General features: G+C 41.2%; 1 protein-coding gene across 4 annotated transcripts in view; it reads left to right on the top strand.

The window, feature by feature from the left end:
• INPP4B (inositol polyphosphate-4-phosphatase type II B) overlaps positions 1–14,826 on the top strand; it is a 944,562-nt gene that overhangs the window by 839,091 nt on the left and 90,645 nt on the right. For all 4 annotated transcript variants that reach the window (XM_082244155.1, XM_082244154.1, XM_082244153.1 and 1 more), the window contains 2 exons: positions 9,015–9,132; positions 13,485–13,625. In XM_082244155.1, coding sequence (XP_082100281.1) covers positions 9,015–9,132; positions 13,485–13,625 — 259 coding nt within the window. The remainder of the gene's footprint in view (positions 1–9,014; positions 9,133–13,484; positions 13,626–14,826) is intronic.

Raw genomic sequence — 14,826 nt, 5'->3', positions numbered from 1 at the left:
ACCCCTTGAGTAACTTCAGACCAGGCTTTTATCAGACGAAACAGCTTTACTGATCATTAGGCAGAACATACGCAATATGCGACAACGTCCTTTCCCTAACTAAACCTAACTGTGGCTGCCCCAGGTTATCTGTGTGGGTGTAACATATTTGGGAAAAGTCCAAACTGGCAATAGCTCGAACAAAGGAGTTCATATGTTGGGAGTATTCCGATGAGTCGGCGTTCCAGCAAGCTTCTTAGGACATAATTTGGAGTCTTCATACATGCATCCAGAGACTGTTCTAGGGCCCCCCCCCCCCAGGATCCGGGCCTCTTCTCTTTATATAACACACAGGAGGGCAGCAATACCCCAGAGGAAAACCCACGGACACACAAAAAAAAAGGCAGCATTAGCTTTAACCCCTTCCTCCCAACCTGGGCAGCCTGTAGACTAACTAACCAAGAGTGGGCAACCTGCCTACAGCCCCTGGTAAAATAATATCCAGTCCTCACCTCTACAAACCTCTTCCACCACTTTTCACCCCTCCACTTGTCTTCCACTGCTACTCACCTATGTCCCCCTCCCTCTCACACACTTACGTACAATGCACCTCCCCACACACAGTTTGCAGTCTCACCCTTCATAAACTCACACAAATTGCAGCCCCCTGCCCTCCTTCACACATGCATATGATGCAGCCTCCTGCCCTCCTCAAACTCATATGCAATACAGCCCCCTCCCTCGCACACATGCATACTATGCAGCCCCCTGCCCTTCACACATATACAGTTCAGCCTCCCCTCCAACATACAATGTGTGTATATATGTGTGTATATATATATATATATATATATATATATATATATATATATATTACACCCCTCACACTTTGTAAATATTTTATTATATCTTTTCATGTGACAAATTGCTTGCTGTCAGCTCAACATAACTCAGCACACAGCCATTAATGTCAAGGGAAAACACATTAAATTGCCCATTCTCATTAAAGCGACTTAGCACGGGGTGACTTTGAAGAAGGTAACTGTGATTCTTATGGTGCAATTTACAGTGTGATTTTGCCTAATAGAATATGCAAAGTGGCATCAAAGTTGTACTACATAATCGCACTGAAAATCCCGTCAAAATTTAAGCGCAGCAGTGTGAACTAATCCTTAAGCAGGACATTTTTGCAGCTGCTTCTAGGGGTGTCAGGCATTTGTTTCTGCCTCTAAGCTCCCCATATGTTAGCCTATGTGTCCATGCCTATTATATAGGCTTTTAGCATTGTTTAGTGCCAGGGGCTTTTAGAAGCAGAAAAAAAAAAACCCATTGCCAGTGCATCCGGGAGTAGTGGCGTTTTGGCAGAAAAAACACTTGACGCTTGTAAATGCGTGTTAATCTTAGCGCTTGATGTTAATAAATTTCAATAGCTAGAATAAATGATTTCAAAGCTCTTGATGCCTGCACCCAAATGCCCCTTAACACATTTTTTTTCAACCATCAGGCGCTTCTTCTGCCAAACACTATTGCCAAGAGGAAAGTCTTTTGGTGTGCAAAATGTTCTGTGTGCATGAAGCCTTGAAGAAGTTGTAAAATCAGAAGTTTTTTTTATCTTAATGCATTCTATGCATTAAGATTAAAAGCCTTCTGTGTGTAGCAGCCACCCCAGCACACCCAAACACTTACCTGAATCTGATCTCTGTCCAGTGATGTCCACGAGTCCTTCGGCTGTCCGGGACTCTCCCTCCACAGACACAGCAGCAGCGCCATTTGCTCCCACGGCTGTCAATCAAAGTCAGTCAGCCAGTAGGGAGAGTGAGGAGGTGGGGCTGAAGGGCAGCTCTGTGTCTGCATGGACAGATGGAGCTGCAGCTCGGCTTGGGTACCCCCATAGCAAGCTGCCTGCTGTGGGGGCACTCGACTGAAGGGAGGGGCCAGGAGCTGCAAAATGGGGCCCGAGAAGAGGAGGATCGGGGCTGCTCTGTGCAAATACACTGCATCAGAGCAGGTAAGTATAACATGTTGGTCATTAAAAAAAAAAACTTTAATGTTAGATTATGCCTGAAGTAAGGTTGCTACCTCAACCCTTCAAACGAGGACACATATTAATTACACAGGTTCTGTGGCTGATTAAGGTGGTAATTAAATCTGACTCAGTGCCTTATGTGCTTTATATTAGCCCCAAAACCTGTGTAATTAATGCGTGTCCTGGTTTAAAGGAATAAGGTGGCTTCCCTAGCCTGAAGGCATTTATTGGGGTAAGACTAAAGCTATCCATAAACAGCTCATATTTTTTGGCCAATTCCACCAGCTCAAGCCATAAGTGGCTATTCTAGTACTAGATGTAAATTAACCTGGTGGGTAATTATTGCCTAAACAGTGACTGCACCCTATCAGATGCAGTCACTGTTTGAATATTCAAGAAGCCATGGGTGCCAGAATACAATAATCACAAAGTCAAGTATGGCTAGCGCAAGGCTGGGTACACGCTATTTGTGGGGGTCCAGTGTGTCCTTGTTCACCCTTTTCATGGGCGAATCCGGTCCGAATTGTTGCCTGAATTTGGACCTGAAACGGAGCCAAACGGATGGACAGGACTCTTCTTCAGTGCGCTCCGAGGCCCCCTGGAGATGTGTGAACCAGTTGCATTGAGAGCCAGTCACATTCTCCTGTCATGCAAATTGGATGCGTTAAAACCCGCATCTAATTCACATAAGTGTGAATCCAGCCTTAGAATTAGAATGTCATGAAACTAGTATATGCTTTTCTCTGTCGCTCATTGACAGACGTAGTCCTCGTTGATTAATAACAACTCAGGTTATACTGCCCTCTACAGTAGGACTAGACAGGAAAGAAAACGTTCTGGCCACACCCTAGGGGCAGTCCCAGAGGGTATATCCTCTCACTTCCTGCTACAGCAAATCAGTTTTTTTCTGTCTAGTTAGGAGTAAGGACCTAGATTCCTTGCTAGGATCTTCGGTCCTGGCAAGATTTTTTTTTAAGAAATATTTTTTTAGACAGCTTTTTTTTCTCCAGTGTTCCTGTGAGATCTTCAAGCAAGTACGCTGAAACTGGGCGACGGGCTGGATGTTGAGATCCAGTGGTCACCCCAGTTCAGCCTACGAGCGCGTGCAGGCCATAGCTCCGCGCTGGGTCGGCCGCGACCTAGTCCCACTGGACGGGGACTGACCCTGCGAGTTAAACGTCTCGCCTGGACGCCAATGACCAACAGAGTCACGGCGTCCGTATTGGTCGACAGCCCCCCCACCCTGGTGGAGAGGGGTTCTGTCAGGAGTTGGCGCCCGCCTGGTTCCGGTATGGTAAGTAGAATGCTCCCCCTCTCCCCCTGTCGGGTTTGTTGGTGGACGCGGGCCCCTCTCTGGGATGGTCGGACACTCAGTTCCTGGGTCTCCCCTCTATCCTATAACAGGTCACAGATCCCCCAATTTGAGTGTGATTTTTGTGAATAGAAACCAGGAGGCTTGGTTTGGGAGCTGACTATCTAAAGTCACTATATGACTGTAAGGGTGACTGAAGTCAGTGGCAGACTACTAAAAGGCATTACTATTGAGGTATAGAGGTATCCTACCTGTCTAGTGTGTACACAGGCCGATGCCTATGCCTGAGTTACTGCAGCCACAGATCGCCATCCCTCCAGAAAGCCGGTCACTTCCACAGGCCACACAGCCTCCCGCAGGCCGAGGCACTTCCGCAGGCCGCACAGGCCGAATGCACACATCCCGCAGGTCGCTTGCAAGCCGCCGCTATCCTACACAGGCCGCCGCCATTTTCCTGCAGATCGCACGAGGCCGCCATATTGGCGTAGCCTCGTGTCTCCAGCATGGGGGCGGCCATGTTTGAGGTGACCAAACACCTCGTGGAGTAATTGGGAGGCGCCGGAAGGCGTGTAAAGGGGCGGAGCCGCCTCCTTGGCCCAGGGAAAGCAAGCCAAAGACTTCCTGTCTGTAACAGACAGTGCTGGAAGCAGGTTGATAAGAAACTTCTGTGCATCAGGTGAGCCTTGGGGTCTCTCTCTCTCTCTCTCTTTCTGAGGGGTCCATGCAGGTAGACTGAGGGGCGCTACTGCGCTGGGGGACTAAGTTTAAAAAAAAATAAATAAATGTTTTTTTCTTGCAATTAATTTTTTTGTGTTTGCTGGCAAGTGTCTTGTTACATGAACCCTGCCACTCATGTATCCCCACCTGATCCCCTCGGGGTGGCCGCAGGACCCTCCAGTACCCCACTTGTGATGATGCATTATCAGCAGTTTTGGAGTCTTTTGTATCCCGGGTGGAGGTAGCCTGTCAGGGACGGGGGTCAAGAAAAGCGACCCCCGCCTACCCCTATGTCACTTCAGATACGGATTCTGAGCTGGTCATTGCCAGGAAACCTTGAATCTTGAGGTTACACCAGCAGAGGTAGCTGAGACTCATATTCCTTTTTTGGTACTAGCAAACCTACCAAAATGGTGAAGCCCAGAAGGTGGCCTTCTTGGTGGCTATCACTTCTGCACGCAGGGTGTCAGAACTGGCTGCATTATCATGCCATCCCCCATACCTAGTGGTTCATAGGGATAAGGTAGTTCTTCATCCGAAGCCATCCTTTCTTCCTAGGGTGGTTTCAGATTTTCATCTGAATGAAGATATTGTGCTACCTTCCTTGTGTCCTAAGCCAAATCATCCTCAGGAATGTGCGTTGCATTCCTTGGATGTAGTTCGGGCAATCAGGGTATACCTGAAGACTACGGAATCGTTCTGTGAAACGGATTCACTTTTTGGGATCACGGATGGCCCCAGAAAGGGGTTGCCTGCGTCTGCCGCGACTATCTCCAAATGGATTAGACAGACGGTGGTACAGGCTTATTCTATGTAAGGGTCGTAATCCTCCGTTCCCTGTTAAGGCGCACTCTATTCGGGCGCTCAGTACTTCCTGGGCCTACCGCCATCAGGCGTCAGGGGTCCAGGTTTTCAAGGCGATTACTTGATCGTCGGTTCATACCTTTACAAAATTTTATAAAGTTGATGTGATGGCATTGTCGGATGCCTCATTTGGCCGCAAGGTTTTGCAGGCCGCAATTTGAGGAGACCGTTGGTCTACCTCGAGGGTTTGTGGGGTTTTTTCACTTAGGTCTCATCTTTTTGCTCGATGAGTCCTTGATTCTTCTGGTTGGCTCCGGTTGGGCCTTCTGGATTTTGATTTCTGTTATCCCACCCCTCATTTGTGGCACTGCTTTGGGACATCCCGAGTTGTTATTAATCAACGAGGACTACGTCTGTCAATGAGCGACAGAGAAAAATTGATTTTTGTAAAATCTGACCGTAAAATCCTTTTCTCTTAAGCTCATTGACAGACGTAGTACCCGCCCCTCTGTTTTTGAGTTGGGTTGGGTTAAATTCTCTAAACACTGCTTTGTGACATAACTGATTTGCTGTAGCAGGAAGTGAGAGGATATACCCTCTGGGACTGCCCCTAGGGTGTGGCCAGAACGTTTTCTTTCCTGTCTAGTCCTACTCCTGTAGAGGGCAGTATAACCCGAGTTGTTATTAATCAACGAGGACTACGTCTGTCAATGAGCTTAAGAGAAAAGGATTTTACGGTAAGATTTTACAAAAATCCATTTTTTTTTTCCCAGTTAGGAAGTCTGGAAGCAGAACTATGGTAGGAGGGTGAAAAAGCATCTGAATAGTCAATCAAGAATCTGGACTTAAACCCATGTGAAGAGTCAATTGAAACTTGAATTTATGCCTAATGAAATGTGTTGCCATTTGCATGCTTATGGAGCTGTAGTCAAAAAGATCTACTTAAACAATGGCATTTTGTTATGGAATGTCTTTAACACCAATATTTCTTCTAAATAGGGAAGTTATTTGCATTAGTTTATGAACAAATCTATAGCTTTTGACTCTGAGCCCAAATTAATTAACCATGCAAAATGACAATTCTTCCCTGTTGGGTTTGGTAATCAGTAAGTGATAATCTCTTAACTGCTCACAACATACTGAGTAATTTCTTTCCTGGAATAATTATTATGGCTCTCTTGCTTCAGAAGCCATGCACAGCCACTTAAAGAACAAGGATGCATAATTTGCTAGATTCTTATACCTGCTTAAAGCTATTGCAGCTGTGATTTACCCACTCAACCAGCAGCTATGAAAATCAGTCATCAACCTCGGCAGCCTGAAGTGAGCTGTAAATCAGTCAGCTGAAACGTGTCCAACCAGCTCAGTGTTCTGCACGTCCCCTCTTTGCATGCAGAGCATATTAAATGAATGATGAATGCAAGCATCCATGATTAACACACGGCTGGACCTTATCTCATAGCTGGCTTTATATACAAATCACTCTAAATGCCATCTGAAGCACCATGAGCAGAAGATTATATCCTGCACCTACTCCATTCTTGGGAAAACTTAGTACTTATAGGTATTTTATTTCACAAAAAAAAGGCTCCTTAGAATAGCTTATAAACTAATAAGAAGCAATTCAAGTTATATGAACATATGTGGTTGTTAGGAAATTAGTATAGCGAAGTGTAGTAAAAAAAAAAAAAAAAAACTATGGCAAATTTTACACTAATGACCACAGTGAAGGAATGTAATGCAATTTTATGAGGATGTGATTTTTAAAGGTAGTTAAAAACTATGAAGGTTTAGATTTTTTTGATTTTTTTATCATTGGTACAGACAATGATGCACACATATATGGGTGCCTATAATGTACTCTAGACAAGAAGAGAATTCTATGCTAAGCATAAATAGACATCATGCATTTCCTAAGTGCTCATGAGCAGGAACACTCAGAAGGGAACTTACTAAGTGTCTTGATCCTCAATGGCCCTCGATCTGAGTTGCGCTAAAGAGTGTTGGGTTGAGTGTTCTCTGGTTCATGCCCTTTCTGAGTTAACTGTAGAGTCACTCAAGACAAGAATCCCTACCAAAGCAAAATTAAATAGTATTTTGAAGATACCACATCAGAGTTGTATAAAAATATAACATTTTATTTGCACCAATATTGAAAAGTTTTATATTAAAATCATGAAACTACGCTAAATGTGTCACTACAAGAAACTTAGAAACTAAGAGGGAGACCACATGATGCCAGTCTCTGTGTCCATTAGGATTTACTGGTTCCACATCCTTCTATTATACAGACAGTGAAGACAAAAATCCCTACCAGAACAAAGTAAGTAAAATGATAATGCTGCAAATGCACATATTGCCAGTATTTACAAATAATAGCAACCCCAAAAGTTCGTAGAAAGGAACTGCATATTAGCTTTCCCAACATGTTTTGTGAGACAGAGCCTGCTTCTTCAGGGAAAACTGGCAGTAATATCTAAAATTGCAAACAAATAACGTAAGTTAAGCAATAAGCATTAGCGTTGAAAAAGTCTCGCCTATGAGATTGTCTTAACCGTCCAGTAATGTCCCTCCTCATTGGCTAAGACACAACCACGGCACCATTGGCTCCCGCTGCTCTCAATCAAAGTCAGTCAGCCAATAAGGAGAGAGGGGGTGGGGCCCAACTGCAGCTCCATGTCTGAATAGATACCTGGAGCTGTAGCTCGGTTCGGGTGCCCCCATAGCAAGCTGCTTGCTGTGGGGGCACTCAAAGGGAGGGAGGGGCCAGGAGAACTGAAGAGGGACCAGAGAAGAGGAGGATTCAGGCTGCTGTGTGCAAAGCCAACTGCACAGAGGAGGTGTGTATAACATGTTTGGTATTTTTATTGAAAAAAGAGGGGAAATCTTTTAATGGGAACATTAGTTCTGGTGACACTGGTGGCACCCCAGGATTCTCTATTTAGAGGGATTTCCTCTCACTGCCTGTTTTGGCTATGGGACAGGACAATAAAGAGAAATCTCGCCTATGAGACATAGATGGCAAAAAAATAAATAAATAAAAACAGGGGTTAAAAATCTCCCTTACTCTATACAAAATAAGAAAAAAAAAGTTGTGCCTTTAGTTGCACTTTACAGCTTTAAAGAGGTATTAAATCCAAAACCAAAATGTAACATATTGAAGTTGCTGCATTAGTTTTTTTCTTTACAGTGGTAAGTGGTTCTAAGAAACTGGTAAGCTGCAATATAATAAATGTTTTGCTTTTGGGTTCAATACCACTAAGTGAAAAAATAGGATAATAAATAGAATATTCATATTTCAGCCACTTATAGTTTTGTATTTTGTGTTTAGTCTGTGTTACCAGAAAGAAGCACAGTATAAAATGCTTTACATGAGATATTATTGCATAATTTATTGTTCTTTAGTTATCCACTCAGTTAGGGGTTATGATGATCTTGAGAAATTGGAAAATTCTTGGATAGTGGAGTACAAAGCGATATAGTTTTTTTTTGTATGGGTATTTATCTACCAGCTACTTTCTTATTTTGCAAATGACTGGGGAGAGTTTTGGTTAAAGTACAATGTTAATGGAGATAAGTTTGCTTGAAATTTCCGGTTGAAGTGTACAGTACAGGTATGTTCAAGGCCGCTGATAAGGCAGTACAACTGGTCCAGTCAGCTAAACAAGAATTTCCATTGTAGACAGTTGTCCTCAGAGCAAGTATCCCCAATACAATATTTCCCTCACCTCTTGTTTCAGGGGCAGCTTTAAAATATTGCATCCCCCTCACCTTCTGTTTCAATGACAATGAACTCCAGTAAACAGAGGAGTAAATCTCCAAAATAGGGACACAGACCGCAATAAAAACTTGACAGAAGGTCTCCCTCTTCCCCACTCTCTCCATAACTGAAAATAAAGTTTTGCCTGGAGATACATAATAAAATGAAGACTTTATAAGGTCAAAAGTTAACAAAAGAGTCAGAGATTATTCTTTGAAAGCATGGCATGTTGAGTAAAGAAATGTTGACTAAAAGTTGGAGCTACTAAGTTGCATTCCAAAGAGATCATCTAAAAAAACACGGAGTATGTATCAAGTTTACTTGTTGACTGACATTCTCTTTAAAATAAGTCAAACAATATATTACTTGAAGACATTCCACATGTATGACGCTTTTCCTATCCATGTTGCATCTAGGTGAAGAAATTGGGATGCTAGAAGACATGGCTGTCAGTATTTCAGATCTGAGGCACATAGTATTTAAAATAACAGAGGCCAAATCAGATGACTTTCTGCCCATTGTGACTGGAAGACGGTAAGCTTTGTCTGTACCAGAAACAATTTTTCTCACATCTTCAGCAATTAGATTAAGAAAATATTTTGTTTTTCAAAGTGTATTAGATTTCACAACTAATTAGTGTTATAATACATTGTGATGCTGATATTGCCACAATCAATTCCATAATATTAAATCATGAGTTATATTCTTGCATCCTGTCTGTAGCTCATGTCGGGATAATTAATTCCATTTATAAGGCTTGACATTTTCATTTATGAATAAAGTTCAGAACAAAGTTGTATGATAAATGATAGAGGATTGCCTTAAGCCAGAAGAAGGACATTTTTTCAATTATTGACATTATGAATTTATTCTTGTTTGTTTTTTGCCTTAAAGTGGTTGTAAACCCATACATATACCCAGCAAAGTGACTGGCCTTAGGTGATACATAGCGATAAAACAAATCCTCCTACATAAGTTGTACCTGTTTGTCTGTGGCAATCTCTCCTCTACAGCTTTGCAAAGTAGAGAAATTATAATGCTTGTCTGAGCTTTCAAAAACAGGGTGGAGAGCTGAAGTTGCACACTGCAGAGCCCAGTTAGGAGAGTTCTGAGAGCTGATTGGAGGGAAGGGAAATACCCCCCTTCACACAGCACACAGGGACAAAGCTGAGGCTGTCAATCACAAGCTGTGAGCTGGAGATCCTTGCTCTGTTAAGTTTTCCTCACACCAAGAGAAAAACGTATCAGAGGTGATTCATGCTGATAGCAGAGGAACAAAGCAGCAGACAGGGATGACACACACTGTGCTCTGAATTGAGACAAGTACACACTATAGAGGGATATGCTTTATTCATATTTCTGAGGTTTATTATTATATAGGATTTATATAGCGTAGACAGTTTACGCAGCGCTTTACAACTTGAGGGTAGACAGTACAAATACAATACACATTAATACAGTAGGAATCAGAGGACCCTGCTCGTTAGAGATTACAATCTTTAAATATAAATATATGAAAATACATGGCTGGTGTCTAGAAATGTTTTCACACAAAACTAAAACAAATTTCACCCAGGATTCTTACAATCTTCAAACTGAGTCTAATTATGTGTATCTTATGTGAAAGTTGTGTTAATCTTGTGTGAAAAACTTTATATTTACTGTATACATATAATATACTGTGTGTGTGTGTGTATATATATATATATATATATATATATATATAGGAAAGGAGCCCGTTATAGGAATGATATATGAAGCGTGTGCTAACAAGTACATTTCTTGTTGTCCATAGCAAAACCTCTGTTTCATTTCTCATCCTCATTTAAGCCGTTAACTGTAGAATTGACAATACATGTTTCCTGTAGCACACTTTTCATATATCAGTTCCTAAATCTTTCAATTCCGGGCTCATACACATAAGGATTAGGTTTGCAGCCTCAAAAGTCAGGTGGTTGCTTGATGGAACTGTAGAAATTATTAGGACTGCAATGTCAATACTGTGAAAAAATGACTCTAAAATTCAGAGTCCACCCTGCACTAAGGCAACAAATAATAAATTAAATTACAATACTGCCGCTGCTGCTCATCGCTCAGTGAAAATTATTATAACAAAAGAACCACAGCTCTAAAGACAGTAAATACTTTCATCATGTGACAAAAAATGAACTTAATAAAATTAAATTCCAAACACTGTGCCTTACTTCTCGTGAGTAGGTGTAATAAAACCCAGTGTGGGCAATAGTGAATAAATAAATACTCCCAGTGCTAATAAATAGGTGAATATAAAATATATATTCCACAAATAAAATTATATAGGTATTGCAGTAAATCAAACATGTGAAATATATAAATAAGTGTCCAGTGATCATCCAGTGATAACGTGGCTGGTGCTCTAAAAATGGGGAACATCCAAGTGAATTCTTGAGGATCATGGTTCTCGTGTTCACTCCTCCCCCCGCCGCGAATGCACTTACCAGAGGACGTGGACCCCTGGGCTGTACAGCGTAGGGGTCTTAAAGGCTTGACGCTGGTAAGCGGTTGGAGATGGGGACCCCCTTTGAGTGCTCACTCCTCGATATGGGAAGACAGATAAAGAACTCCAAATGGTGTAATACGTTCCAATAAGTTTTATTAATAAAAGTTACCACATAGACCGCACTAGCAGCATGCTGTAACCGCTTCCCGCACACCTTGGAGTTTAGCCACGAGTGACATGATGAGCCCATGATTATTGTGAACACTGTATTATTTATTAATAAAACTTATTGGAAGGAGGGCTGGGTCTGGTTTTGTAATTAAACCCATAATTTGGGATATGAGTTGGAAGACCTTGTTCCAGAAACTCGTCAAGTTCTTGCATGACTATAGAATGTGGAGAAGAGAGCCATTATCCCTGCAACTTCTCCAGCACAAGGATGGAGTTAGGTACCAGTGAGATAGTATTTTCTGGTTAAGTTCCCAGTGATTGGTGCAATGTGTAGTTTTGTATGATATTTTTATAGCTGCTTGCCACTGTGCATCTGAATATGTCTTGAGCAATTCAACTTCCCATTTTAGCATGGGAGTCATTTTGGAGAAGGTGTTTTCATTGTTTAGGATGGCATAGAATAATGATATACCTTTGTGCGTAGGTTTTAGTTTAGTTAGGTGATGCCAGGCCAATGAGTGGATATATACTATCCTCTTAGGTTGGCGTTTTAGAAAAGATTGTATACGCATTTATGCATCCTTTGAGGATATACCAAAGGAGGATTGTAATTTGTGAAAGAATTTCAGTTTCGCATGGTCATATAAATCTTCTATCCACAAGATGCCTGCCTTTTGCCAGTAGTTCAAAGACAAATAGGAAATAATGGACTCTAGGGAAGATATGGGGATTGAGACTGTAGTGTTATAGGAATTAGAGCTGTTTGACTGCGTTATCGATCTCCATGTCAGACAGGAAGCTTTTATTGTACCAGGCAGTAGGGAGATGTTAGTTTGTTTCCAGGTGTCAGCTAATAACTTAACTTTGAGGTTAGAAGTTTTTAGGAGGAAGGATTCAATATCCAACCAGAGGTTATCAAGGGAAGCATTAAACCATTGTTGTAGCTGGGTGAGTTGAGCTGCTATCCAGTAATCCTGAATATCTACAAAGCCGACTCCCCCGGTTTTCTGGTGTTTGATGAGGTGGGAGTATGGGCACCAAGCTTTCTTATTTTACCAAATTAAATGTTTCATCTTAGCTGTTAGTGCCTTTATGTATTTTGAGTGTATTGGGAGAGGTAAGGTCCTGAAAATGTATAAAATCTGTGGTAGGAGCAACATTTTAAAGTTAGCTATTCTGCCCATCCAAGAGATTTCGCAGTTAGAGATTTTGGATGTCTTTAGTTATTTTTTGGAGGAGAGGCTTGTAATTAACATCACTGAGGTTTAAGGAGGCTCAATGGCTACCTTATGGCGTGCCCTTAGGTATGGCTAAAATCATTACTTGATCTGTTTTAATGAAAACAATGCATCAAGATGAGAAGCATATTCTAAAATGGTCACTGGCTGGAGCCCATAATCAAAACTTCTTTCATATTGCGGTTGCAAGGATTCCTGCTACCTGCTCTCATACATGTTCACTGGATTTGCCTTTTACCCTTCTTCTTGAGAAATAATTTCCTCTCAATGACATGCAGGCTTTCCCAATATGGCTGGTGGAGCCTGCAGTCATAGACAATTTCCGTCAAGTCTCAACTCTACAGGGATTACATTGCTAATTATCACTGCTGTATAATTTCCTAATGCAGTTGACTATGCAGAGGAGGAGACACGCCTATGTGAGTAAGAATGTAGACAGTACAGTGTAATGAGTGCCGTAGTGGGGTTTATTCAGGGGAGGCCCTAGGGAAAAGTAGTGCCTAAGGCTACAAGAAGCAAAACCAGAACTCTGCGTCAACCCTTGTGAGGTCCACAACATCATAGCCAGCTTTCTTTCCTAAGTGTTCTCCTGATGCTTGGAGTATAGCATACATAATCATGTTCCTACTGTGTATATTCTAATTAACATATATTATTGGATAACTAAAAAGGCCATGATTAAAAAAAATATACATTTCCCTTGAGTTAACCTAAGTTGTTTGGCTTCTTTATGTCTGCTATTCTCCTTGATATTAAAGTTCACACTTTGAGTGTTAATGTCATGGAAAATGAAAAAAAAAAATTAATTTATGTCTGCACATCCTAGTGTGATCTGTCTATGCCCTGGATTTCTGCACTTTGTGTTTTGTTTTGTTTTTTTAATGCTGTGTTAAAATAAGAGTGAGTAAGAATTCAAAGATGTTTGCATGTACAGTTGGAAATAATATAATTTTTAGTTTTGGGAAAAGTAATTGACGGTGGTTTGAATTTGATTTTAGAGAGCACTACGAGGTGGAGGTCAGACTTCCGACAAAAATGTTCGAGCTCCTTCCACAACAGATCAAAGACGGAAAACGGCTCAATGTTTACCCAGTGCTTTTTAATATTGGAATTAACGAGCAGCAAACCATAGCAGAAAGGTGAGACATTGTTCCAGGGTAATGTATGATCACTTTACAGAATGTAATTAGTTGTCGAGCTTTAAACAGAAGCTCCAGGTAAAAAAGGCTTTGGCTCTGTTAAAGTATGAAGCTGTAAGAAAACAGTAAATGTAAGATCTCATTGACTGTGGTGTTCTTTAGCATGCTTTGTATTGTTTAAAGGTGTGTATTCATTAACATTACATTACCTGATGTTTATTTTTAACATTTATAGGTTTTCTATTTATTATTTTGTTTCTATTTGCTAAACCAGAGGGATTTGTCTTTTTCATGCAAATTAAATATTTAATATCACTGTGAAATTTTAAGTCTGTTAAGATAAATAGCCGTCAGGACTGTTTCAGAAAAGAGCTTTTTTTGAAAAACATCAGCTCTGCTGGCACTGATATCCAAGCAAAATTCTAAAGCATTTCTAAGTAAAACTGTTTTTTGTTGGATCAGTGGGACAGCCAGATAGGGAAGACAAGCCATGTGATGCAAACAAAATGTGGAAAGAGGCCCATTTGGGAGAGTTGGCCTCATGTTGGTACTGGGACAGTAACATCACTGGTGGTGTTGCTGAATACATTCATCTTCACATGAGGTTGGAATTATTTTACAAGTCATGTGTCCACAGATAGCAGCCATCTTGGCCATGACGTATCCAATTTAGGGTGTGCCCCTATCCTCAATTGATCAATTACATTTGGAAGGATTGGGAAACAGAGATTTCGGGCACAAGAGTTTTGTTAAAAAGATTTCTTTTATTCAACACAAAACTAGATATTTTAAAATCATAGAAAAATACAGGCAAATAATTGTGTATTAAGGACACAGTGAGACCACGCAACAATGGTCTATGTTGTACAATATCTCAGTGCATAGAACTTATAAAAGTCGATTTACATACAGTTCAAAGTACAAGATCATTAGTAGTCATATAATCCTTGGAAACGTATTGCTTGATATCAGAAGAACCGCCGACGGACACCCAAGCAGTATGGTGCCGGTCAGCGGGGTCGACTGAAAATGTAAGTTAACATTCACCATGTAATATATGACCTTTGCTCGACATGTTTCGCTTTCTTAAACAAAAAAGCTTCATCTGGAGCATATCATTTCTTTTGTCTGTGTGAGAAATAACAGTATTTAGATAGATTACATATATATGTTACCTCATTTTCAGTATGTTATAATTACA

This window comes from Pelophylax lessonae (genome assembly GCF_965119305.1).
Source record: "Pelophylax lessonae genome assembly, chromosome: 1".
NCBI lineage: Eukaryota > Metazoa > Chordata > Amphibia > Anura > Ranidae > Pelophylax > Pelophylax lessonae.
This window is presented reverse-complemented; position numbering and strand designations above follow the sequence as displayed.